The sequence below is a fragment of the Acomys minous genome (genome assembly GCF_964271855.1).
Source record: "Acomys minous genome assembly, chromosome: 14".
Classification (NCBI taxonomy): Eukaryota; Metazoa; Chordata; class Mammalia; order Rodentia; family Muridae; genus Acomys; species Acomys minous.
Window position 1 is genome coordinate 11,551,204 of NC_140496.1, and position 11,488 is coordinate 11,562,691.

The following is an 11,488-nucleotide window of genomic DNA, read 5'->3' on the forward strand; positions in this document are numbered from 1 at the left end:
CAACGTCGACAGTGCGAAGCTGACAGCACGCGGGCCGCAATTTCCCACAAGAGATGCCACAGCGCGCAGAAATTACCTCACAGGCCTCCAAAGGCAGCGAGTCACCGGCGCTGGGGTGGGAGGGTCGGGGGAGCTTGGGAAAAGCTAGCAACCCCGCACAGCACCACAGAACGCTCCTTAGCCCCGCCCTCAGAGCCCTCTCCCTTGAGTTGGTTTGTTGAGGCGTTACGTCACTTCCCTCAAGACTGCATCTAAGCCCGCCCCCGACGCGACAGTAACCTAGGGCAACGGCCTGGCAGTAGCCGGCCGGGACGAGCTACTCCTTACCTTCTTTCCCTCAGGGCTCCATAGGAGCGTCTGAGTGGCCGAGGCTGCGTCCTCGCCCCCGGGGAAGACTTCCTAGGACACTTCGCGAGCGGAAGCGCCGCGGAAGGAGGCGACCTTTAGGGTGGGTAAGCAAGACGAAGAGGGGGGATACTGTTCTAGGGGAGCCTGGAATGGGCGGGACCTGGGGAGCCGCGTGGGCCTGGGGAGGGGGGGGGGAGGAGCCGTTTGGTGGGCGTGGTCTGCAGGGGCGTGGTGGTCGGGGCTTCAATGGGTGGGGCTTGGTGCAGCTCTTTGGGACCCTCCGAAGGAAAGACAAACTGGTCGGAGCCACTGGGAGGAAGGGGAGGAGCCAGATGAAATGAGGTGCCTTGAAGGAGTGTGTGTTGGGACTACTAGACGGGAGGAAGGCATAAGCAGGTCTGAGTGCCAGGATTCGAGCTTGTACTTTGTCTGTTGGGAGCCCTCAGTAGGCCATCCTTTCAGGACGAGTCAAAGACAAAAATCGAGACCCTAGGCAAAACAGAGAAGGGCAAGAGTTGAAAGTAGTTGGGATAGAAATGGCCTTAAAATCTCAAGGGGGTGGTTCTACATGGTCTACTCCTCAGAGGAATTCAACCAGTGCATCATGGCAGCTGTGGCCCGGAGGCATAGAAGCCTACGGTACAGCTAATTAACACAGGAAGAGGTTTTATTTTGCCTATTTGAGACACAGTCTTGCTATGTAGTGCAGCCTAGCTTGGAACATGGTGTACTCCTGCCTCAACCTCCCGAGCTGTTGAGGCATGTACCACCGCACCTCAACTCAGACTGAATCCTGATAGCAACCACAGGATTCCCTTAATGCCGTCCCTTTCAGTAAGATGAGGTGTGGAGCAACGAGAAGGTGCAAAGGAGGTTTGAGGAACCAGCCTGTCTTTGACATCAGTAGCATGCTTTTTCCTTCAGTACCCTGGGCTTTTGTTTCTTGCCAGCCAACCTGATTCCCATGCTTGCTGGTAGATTGAGACTGTGTCAGTTAGATGTAGTAGATATTTCGACTGCACTGACAAAGGCAGACATATACACTACCAATTTGCTTTGGGGGCAGACATCATTAATCAACCACAGAACTTTTTCTTGCAGTGATCACATTTCTTCTCTTCTTCTCAACACATTCAGGTAGCCTATGCTTGTATGGAGTTGGTGATTGGAATAGGAACAAGCACTTTTCTTTTTAGACAGGGTCTTTTGTGACCCAGGCTTACCTTGAATTTGTTAGTTGAGAATGACCTTACACTTCTAATCTTCCTGCCCACATCTTCCTCCTGCCTGGTTGCTAGGGGCGAAATCTAGTGCTTTGTGTGTGCATTCCAACTGCTCTGTTAACAGAACTATAGCTCAACCCCCTAATTTTTCATTCTTTACATTTGTATGTATTTGGGTATTTTGTCTTCATGTATGTCTGTACACCATGTTGGTACTTGGTACCCTCGGAAGCTAGAAGGAGTTACAGATGGATGTGAGCCACCATGTGGGTGCTGGAATTCAAACCCTGGTCCTTGGGAAGAGCGGCTTTCCATTTTTCTGTGTAGTCCTGGCTATCCTGGAGTTCACTGCATAGATCAGGCTGGTCCCAAACCCACAGAAATCCACCTGCTTCTGCCTCTGCCTCCCTCATGCTGGAATTAAAAATGTGTGCCACCATGCCCAGTAAATTATTCTTAAAAGAGAAAAGAACAAACTATAGGACATCAGAGTCAAATTCTGAATTACCTAAGCCAATCAGTTGCTAGTTCAGAATTAAAATGTCTCAAAGATCCACCGTGCTTGGAGGTCTGCTGTAGGGCCACAGCGTCTCTTTGCACTGCACACATTTGGCCATGTATGCATGCCCCCCTCAAGGTGAAACAGAAAGCCTCCAGCCTCCTACATACAGTGAGCGTTTTGGCATATGACCTAGGTTCTGCCGTTGAACATCTTTACACTGTACGAGATGAGAGGGAGTAAGCAGCGGCCAGTTGCAGAGGGCTGGAAGACTGTTCTTTCATGCTGGTGAGAGCTGGAGACAGCAGTGGTCCAGGCCAGTCCCAGTGCTTTGCTTCCGAGAGCAGGGTCCTATTCTTAGTCAGCATGGCTCCCAACCTCAGTTTCTTCTGAGTCTGGCGTTGGGACCCGCTTCTTCCCTGGAGATTCTGTAGGCCACATGGTAACTTGTTAACTATTTTCTTTGCTTTCTTAAAATTGTATTTGTGTTGTTGTTGTGTGTCTCTTGGTTTTTGACATAGGGTCTGTCACTGAGGCTCACCAATTGGATCAGCCAACTCCAGGGATCCACCCATTTTTTGACTCACCTTTGTCAGAAATACAAATGCATGACATCATACCTAACATTCGGCTGGTGGCGTTGAATTCAGGTCTCACATTGGTGAGGCGAACACTTTATTGACTTAAGCTATATATCCAGTCTTGGCTATGGTTGTTTTCTTATTTCAAAACAAAACAAAACAACAAAAACTATAGCAGTGTGTATACTGGCCTAACCCTGTAGTCTTAGCACTTGGGAGGCAGAAGCCAGAGGATCATGAGTTTGAGGCTACCAAGTTCCAGGACATCCTGGGCAAGATAGCAAGATGATCTTTAAAAAAAAGAGAAAAAAGAAAAAAGAAAAGAAAAAGAAAAGCAGGAGCTGGGCATTGTGGCGCACACCTTTAATCTCAGCACTTAGGAGACAGAGGCAGGTGGATTGTTGTGGTTTACAAAGTGAGTCCAGGACAGCCAAGCAAGGATACACACAGAAACAAAAGCAAAACAACAACAAAAAAAAGCAGGGTGTGGTGGTGCACACCTATAACCCCAGCACTTGGGGAAACAGAGGCAGGTGGATCTTTGTGAGTACAAGGCCAGCCTGGTCTACAAAGAGAGGCCAGGACAGCCAAGGCTACACAGAGAAAGTCTTGAAAAAACAAACAAAATAAATCAATCAATAAAGCAAAACCTCACACCAGCGAGGGTTGTGCTGTTTGCATTGGGTGGACCCAGCCAATTGAGGCTTCATATTCCATGATTAACCTCACAGCCTGTGAGGACACTGTCAGTCATACGTGCTTCCTAGTTTATACAGTGTTCTCCATCATGGAATTACAGCCCTACTCCTTGTGTGTCTGTGTGTGTGTGTGTGTTCAGATGTGCATGTGTGCTGAGAGCCAGAGGGTAACATTGGGCTTCTTCCTCAATCTCTCCACCTTATTTTTATATTTATATAATTTTAAGATTGAGTTATTGTAATTTCATGTACATGAGTGCTTTGCTTAAATGTATGTGCACCATAGGCATGCCAGGTGCTCATGGGAGCCAGAAAGGGTCATCAGGTCCCCTGCAAATAGAGTTACCCGAGTTCGATCCCTAGAACCACTGTGTGTGTGTTTAGGGATGGTGATGAAAGGAAAGAGCTACAGAACTGTCGTCATCTGACTTCCATTAGAGTTCTGTGGCCTGTCCCTCCACTCCCCGCCCCACACAAGCTCACACATGCACATGTATGCATGAACACACACACACAGACACACACACACACATACACACACACACACAAATCCGTTAGTCTTTAACTAAAATTAGCCACATCTTTTTGTCAGCAGTTGGAAATGGGTAAATTTGAAATGTTTATTCTTAGTCTTTCTTGGATATATTAAAATATTTCACTTGGGCTACTGATTTGATTTAAAAATAATATTAAAACTAAGTTTAATTGGATTTTGCAGGAAGAAGATGCTAAAAACTATAAGCAATCATCCCATTAATGGAGCTCTGCCAGGAAAGTGAGACTGTTTTAGAAAATAATGAAAATAAGAAAACTGAAGGCACAGAAGAAACTGCACTGACTTTAAGTTGTCCAGATGAGAAAAGCGAAAGGGATCACGTTTACTCTCTTCTCAGCATCAGCGACCTCACACGGGAAGAGGACGAGCGGGCCTGCGAGTTCACCATCAGCACCGGGTGGGAGGAAGCTGTGAGTGTTTTCTCGGGTCTTTCTCACTTCAGTATCTACTGCCGGTCTTTTCCCAAGTAGTTTATGTTATCAAAAATGTTGTGCTAAGTATAGGAGCCTTGGGACAGAGGTGAAATAGTGACGACAGTGTGTGCTCATGGGCACACATAGGACATCTCAGCATTTGCTTAGTCTTTCCAACATGTCAGCAGCCACCTGGGGCCTCATGCTGTGAAGGAGGCTGCTGAGGTACCCAGAGGTGAAGTGTGGCACCCAGAGATCACTCCACCAGTAGCTCTGCTCCTGAGAGACCCACAGACTATATCCTCCTGGCTCTCTAAAGCCTGTGGAAGGCAGCATTTAAAACTGTAAGGCAGGTGCCTCGCCAGCACATTCTCATAAGGAATGTGGGGGCTTGTGACTTGGTTGGTTGAACTGTCGGCCAGCGAGTGGGCTCAGTAGCTCGAGGTGCTTGCAGTGCAAGTCTGGAGACAGTTTCCTCCCTGGGCCCTACATCGAGGTGGGAGGAGAGGACTGACTCCACAGAGGTGTCTCTGACCCTCACACTCATTCCGTGGCGTGCTCATCCACACATAGATTGTACATACCTGGGTGGATGCACATAGACAAACCCATACACTAAAAAATGTAAATAGTAAGGAAACCTCGTCAAGTCCAAGATTAAATGTAGGGTTTCCAGGTCATACAACAAGTACAGGCTGCTCTATTTGAGGCTCAGATGAGTGATCCCTAACTTCTTAGTGACGTTTATTGCAGATGCAGTCCTGTGGTTTTAGGTGGCAGCGGCTCCAGGAGTAGGTAGGCACCCAGGAGTCCCGGCTTCCCAGGACTGCCTCCGTTCCGTGCTGCCCCTCCAGCCTTTCTAAACAATCTTCCCTGTGTTTGGGAAACAGACTCACAGTACAAGAGACCCTTGGATGAGAATGCACATAGTGCTGAACTGAACTGTGCCTGAAGGGAGCTGCGCCAGTACTCCAGTGGCCTTGGATGGGTGCCACTGTCCAGTGTTTTAGTTGACAACTACCTCTGCTCGTACTCGAGATTAACATACTGCTGGAATACTGTTATAATGATAATGCTCACCTGAATCTAAAATAGGAAAAGGTTGCAAAGTTTGTTTGCTTTTGGGAGCAGAAGCCGGAGTATTGTAAGTTTATTGCTAGCTAGGTAACATGATAAGGTAGGTGTGTGTGTGTGTGTGTGTGTGTGTGTGTGTGTGTGTGTGTGTGTGTGTGTAAGAGAGAGAGAGAGAGAGAGAGAGAGAGAGAGAGAGAGAGAGAGAGAGAGAGATGAGCCAATTTTAAGGAAAAAAACAAAACGTGGTTCAAATCAGACTGCTAGAATAGGAGTGTGGCCAAAATGGAGGAAGCAGGGCCCTGACACAGCTAGCCAGAGGATAACATGCTACTTTGTTTGCAGGTCCATGGCTGGGGAAGGACCTCACCAACTGCCTGCATCTGGTCAAGGAAGAAAGTGAAAAAGGGGAGGGTAGGAGAAGGCCCCAGTGGAGGCAGCAACTGCTTGTTCTGCATGAGTCTTTCTCAAGGGAGTCTGGAGGCCCGGGCCCCCTCAGAGGTTGAGAAATCAGAGGCTGGTGCTGTGGCTGAGGTGAGCCCTGAGAAGAGCTTGAGCAGCCCCTCCCAGGGGCCCAGCACTGCTTCCAGAGAGCCTAACAAACTCTGCTTTCCTACATACTTGCAAGGAGAAAAAAAAAGCCTGCAAATCAAGGAGTTCATCTGGTGCATGGAAGAGTGGGCTCTTCCCGGAACAGTTAGCAGCAGGGCCTGCAGGGACCCGGGTGGAGGCGCCAGCCGGGGGCTTCCTATCCCCGACCCAGCCATCCCCGACTCTGTCATGTCCAGTGCCCTTGTGGTTCTGCCCCCGCTGAAAAGCTCTCCCCACAACAGCTTGGATGTCCTGAGTAAGAAAAAAAGGAATGTTTTCTGGCAGCCAGAAGAAAAGGTGCTGAGGGTGGAAAAAAACGAGGGTGTGGCTTGTACAGATGGACTGAAAACAGACAGAAAAGATGAAAAGAGACACTTGGAGCTTGCCAGCTGCCTGAAGGTCACCGACGGGCTGCCTTTCCCTCCCTCTATGGCCCGGACCCACCCCCTGTCATCTGAGTCCCAAAGGTGCTGCCTGCACTGGTCCCTCATGTCCCAGAAAAGCCCTATGCACACACCCAACCCCACCAGCCTCCACTATCTAGCTACCCTGCAGGTTTTGCATAAACGAGGAGTACAAAGCTGCAGGACCAGGCTCAAAGCCAAGGAGCCCAGACCACCTCGGGCTGCTCATAAGCACATTCTCATAGAGGGCAAGCAGGAAAACAGGCCCCAAGCGCTAGTGAACAAAATGTTCCCCAAACCTCTCCTGCCTTCCCTCACAGTAAGCAGGGTTATCATCCCAGTCTCTTCTCACAGAGTCCTCTGATTTACCACAATATAATTTCCTGGGAATAAGCGCTGCCTGAAACTCATTTGTCCCCGCTTCCTATCTCCCCGCTGTCCTTTTCTTTCCATCCTCCAGCCATTCTTTCCTTTCTCCTCCTTTCCCTATTCTCTCTGCTCTTCACCACCTCCCTCCTTTTTGGATTCATTCTCAAAAGCACCATATTGAGCTGGGTGTGGCTCATATACCTATAATCCTAGTATTTGGGAGACTAAGGCAGGAGGATGCCAAGTTCAAGGCCAGCCTGGGCTATACAACAAGACCCTGTTTTGTTCTGTTTTCTTAAACTGAAAACAAAAGAACCCACTGTATTCATGTTACCTATTTCTGCTGCTAAGCTATTTACAAACTGTAAGTGGGACCAGCCTATATTGGCCTTCTTGCCCAGTGGCTCCCATGGTGGGAGGCAGAGCATAAGAAAGGCACTGTGCTCTCTCACTCTGGCCCCAGAGTCTCCTGATGGAGCTTCTGCCCACAGCAGTGTCTAAGCTTAGTAGTGCATGGTCAGCTTAGAGAGGCACCAGCTTGTCTTTTGAATTAGGCAGCTTATTTCTTTCTCTCAACAAAGATCTTGACGGATGTAAAATCCCAGTTGTATCCAGATAGATCTACAAATGTCCTCGGTGCCGTATCTGTGTAGTACAACTAGAGACATATACTGTCCAGTACCTGCTGTGCCTTGGGGGATACACCCTCTATGGCAGCCTCAAGCATCGTGTCTGCGAGGCTTAGCCACAGATTAATACAATCTAGCCTGAGGAGCAGGTTAGGAATAATTGGTTGGTTGGGGAGAAGCACTCACTAATTACTGTGACCTGGCCTGACCTGCCTTCTTCAGCCTTGCCTCGCCGCTAATATTTGGGAACCCTCAGCCTTTAGACACTTAGGGAGCAAAGTGAGGCTGTTACCTTCTCCCTTCTGTCTTCCTTCTGCCTTTATCTCATTTTCACCAGTGTGTAGCTCCGTACATTGTACATTACATGTAAATGAATCATATTTTAATGCCAACCGGTATTGTCATGTGGAGAGATACTCCAACTATTTTGGGATATCTGATCATTAAACTGCTTTGTAATGACATAGTTTGAATTGCTCAGAGTAGGCTGTACTTGAACTCTTGGACTTCCCATCTCCCCAGTGATGGCAGAGGGTGGCTATAGACGTCTGCTTTACACACTTGGTCTCTAACATCTTGTCTGTTAGCCTAGGCCCTTTTTTTTTTTTTTGGTCTTATTTTTATTGTTTCTGATGTTTTTGTTTCACCTCAGACTTGCCTTGAGGTGGCTTTGAACTGATCTTCTGCCTCAGCCTCCTAAGTGTGCAGATAATAAGCATGTGCCCCCATAGCTAACCTTTTTGGAAAACAAAATCTAAAATGCTAGCCAGGCCACACAATATAAATTTTTAAGTTAGCATGCAAAGTAATGTCCTTATGACATTCATACATGAAATAATTTTTGAAAGAAAGTCTTTGGGGGCTGATGAGAAGGCTCAGTAGGTAAAGGCGTCTGCCACCAAGCCAGACCCCACATGAATGACACGTAAGTATGAGAGTGTTCCCAGGCACACATACAATAGTTAAATGTTTTTGCAAATTAGAAAAAGTGCTTTGTTCAGATAAGAGTTAAGTTCTGGGGGACAAATTAGAGTGAGCTATGCATGAAATAGCATTATAAAATCCATTACTGGGCCTTTGAGATGTATGTAGGTAGAGGCACATGTACAAACCCAGTGACCTGAATTCAAGCTCTGGATCCCATGGTAGGAGAGAATAGACTCCTGAAAGTTGTCCTCTGGCCTTAACATGTGTGCCATGGCCCCTACAATTATTTTGTAGTCTAACTTTAAAACATTTTAAAGCAGCTAGAGAGATTCCTCAGTGGGTAAGAGTCTGCTGTGCAAATGTAAGGATCTAAGTTCAAATCTCAAGCACTCATGTTAAAGGTAGACTCAGTGTGGGTATCTGTAATGCCAGTGTACTTACAAGAAGGAAGCAGAAACAGGGAAACCCCTGGAAGCCTGTGGTCCACCACATTGTTGTACACAGTGGAAAAGCAATGTAGAAGGTGAGGACCAACACCCAGGGTGTCCTCTGACCTCCACATTCGTGGGCCCACAGTCATACACATACACCAAAAGTTTGAAACGTCTACAGATCCTGGTGGACACACGTGACAGTGCTCCTCCACTGAGCTATTCCTGCAGCTCCTTAAAAATAACTTGGAATTAGGAGGACCAATCTGAACAAAGGGCTCACGTTTCCTAAGATTTGTTGGGGACACAGGAAATGTAGGCATTGTTAGCACGTGCAAGGTCCTGGCTTTAATCCAGGAGCCCCACTGCAGTCCCATACAAACTGCAGTATCCTTTACAAGTTTATTACATTTGTGTGTGCACGTGTGTGTATGCATGTGAATGTGCACATGTGTGTCTACACCTGAATGTGGCATGACGTGTTTGGAGGTCAGAGAACTGTTTACTGGAGTCAGTTCTCTTTCTCCAACAAGTGGGTCGTAGGAATTGAATTCGGGTCGGCAGGCAGGGCAACAAGCTCCTTTACCCACAGAAGCCTCTTGCCAGCCCCTCCGCCCTTGTTTGAAGTGAGATCTCATCGTGTAATCCAGGCTGGCGTTCACAGGTGATCCCCAGACATCCCTGAGTTCAGCTTTTGTATTTCTTTTGACCAGATAATCAAACAAAATACCCAGAAGATGCCTCTGTGACACATGAAGAACTTTTTGCATTAGACACTTCCCAGCCCAGGCAGTTATTTAAGTGCCTGATACAGCTGCCTGCAATCTTTCTTTTTTAAATTAATTTCTTTCATACAATGTTTTGATCATTTTCCCCTTCCCATATCATTAGCATACTTCTTAAGTGGAATTGCAAATAGCTGCCCGCCACTCTTCTCCTCAGAAATGCCTTAGTAATCAATACACTGTGCTTTAGGGGCTTTTTCTTTCATATTGCAGTTTTCACATAAATCTCTGTTTACATTTATGGCTATTTCTTGGCATTTCTAGAACTGCTGGCCAAAAGCGGGGGGGGGGGGGGGAGGGTGTTTTAATGCTTTTGATTCTCTTTATAAAGTCGTCCTCCCTTTTTGTCTGTAGTTTTTTTTTTAAGATTTATTTTATTATTTATAATGCATACAGTGTACACCTGCAGGTCAGAAGAGGGCACCAGTCTCATTCTAGATGGTTGTGAGCCATCATGTGGTTGCTGGGAATTGAACTCAGGACCTTTGGAAGAGCAGACAGTGCTCTTAACCTCTGAGCCATCTCTCCAGCCCAAACATTTTTTTTTTTTTTTTGAGACAGGGTCTCTCTGTTAGCCTTGGCTGTCCTGGACTTGCTTTGTAGACCAGGCTGGCCTCGAACTCACAGCGATCCGCCTGCCTCTGCCTCCCAAGTGCTGGGATTAAAGGCGTGTGCCACCACGCCCGGCTAGTTTTGTTTTTTTGAAACAGAATCTCTCTATGTATCATTGGCTGTCCTGGAACTCCCTTTATAGACCAGGCTGCCTTTGAACTCAGAGATCCTTCTGCCTCTGCCTTCTCAGTGCTGGGGTTAAAGGAGTACATCACCATGCCCTATATAAATCTCTTTTCAAAAGCATTGTGTAAGCTCTAGTGTGTTCACGGGAGTTGAGCATTTGTGTCTCACTACACTTCTTGAAGCTGATGCGTTGAGAAGAAATAATTATTTTAATACAATATATTTTGATCACGTTCCTTCTCCTCCCCAATTCATCCCAGATCCCTCCATCTCCCTGCACCCAAAACTTCATGTTCTTCTTCACTTTCAAAATAAAAAAAGGGTAAGGCCAATAAGACCAAACAAAACAAAACAAACAAACAACAACAAAAATTGCCAAAAAAACAAAACAAAATTAAAAAACCACCAAAAAAGAAAAGTCCATAAAAGTCAACCATGAAGTTTGTTTTGTCTTGGCTAACTGGCCATGGGCCTGCCCAGGAGTGCAGTTGATAACACCTAGTGACACTCCATTGGAGAAAACAGATGTTTCTTTGTGTCAGTGAATCCCAGTTGCTTACAGCTTCTTGGTTAAGGGTTGGGAGTCAATGTCTACTTCCCTCTCTTAGTACTGGGTCTCCATCTGGTTGAACCTGTGCGTGCTGCCACTGCATCTCTGTAAATTCATATGCCCATCAGTCCTGTTGTGTGTAGAAGCCACGTTCTTTGGAGCTATTACCTCTGGCTCCTACAATCTTTCTGCCTCCTCTTCCACATAGATCTCAAAGCCTTGAGGGGGAGGGCTTTGAAAAAGAGAGGGTGCTTGCCTAATGTACAAAGCCCTAGGTTCAATCCCCAGGACTGTATAAAACTGGGCATGGTGGTGCATGATTGTAATATATATATTTAGCCCCTACTTTTCAAGTGACTCCAAACCATGTGGAAATCCCATCAGGTCCCCCCAGAATTCCAGGTGGCAGTTTTGATGGAAATGTTTATATCAGAAATGAAGGGATGAGGAATGATATGCCGGCTGTCTGTGCGCGGTCTGCAGAGCACTAGAGACCAGACCCAAGTGAGGCCATCACCTTTAGGAGGGAAGAGGCACAGGCACCTCCATCACAACATGCTCGGCACATGGTACATGGCTTCCCCTGTGTCAGTGACTGGCAATCCCAATGGGAGCTTGAATTCTAGGCACTTCTTGCCTTTTCCTCAGCTTATCACAGGGCTGGCAGGTGGCCTG

At 47.1% G+C, this 11,488-nt stretch overlaps 1 protein-coding gene across 5 annotated transcripts; it reads left to right on the top strand.

Moving 5' to 3' along the window:
* Positions 1 to 222: 222 nt before the first annotated feature.
* On the top strand, positions 223 to 7,846 carry LOC311582747 (uncharacterized protein C16orf46 homolog). Of its 5 annotated transcripts, none has more exons than XM_084755992.1 (4): positions 224 to 448; positions 2,592 to 2,731; positions 4,068 to 4,315; positions 5,735 to 7,846. In XM_084755992.1, the coding sequence occupies exons 3-4, from the start codon at positions 4,106 to 4,108 to the stop codon at positions 6,746 to 6,748; spliced, it is 1,224 nt and encodes a 407-aa protein (XP_084612118.1). In that variant the 5' UTR covers positions 224 to 448; positions 2,592 to 2,731; positions 4,068 to 4,105; the 3' UTR covers positions 6,749 to 7,846. The 5 variants fall into 5 exon arrangements, with proteins under 5 accessions (XP_084612121.1, XP_084612118.1, XP_084612117.1 ...); XM_084755994.1 differs by lacking the exon at positions 224 to 448 and adding an exon at positions 584 to 690; XM_084755995.1 differs by lacking the exon at positions 2,592 to 2,731 and having other exon boundaries at positions 223 to 452.
* The last annotated feature ends 3,642 nt before the right edge of the window (positions 7,847 to 11,488 follow it).

Coding starts and splice junctions, on each gene's coding strand:
- LOC311582747 (XM_084755995.1), top strand. CDS start 4,106: ATGGAGCTCTGCCAGGAAAGTGAGACTGTTTTAGAAAATAATGAAAAT. Junction 4,316..5,734: donor GCACCGGGTGGGAGGAAGCT/GTGAGTGTTTTC, acceptor CTTTGTTTGCAG/GTCCATGGCTGGGGAAGGAC.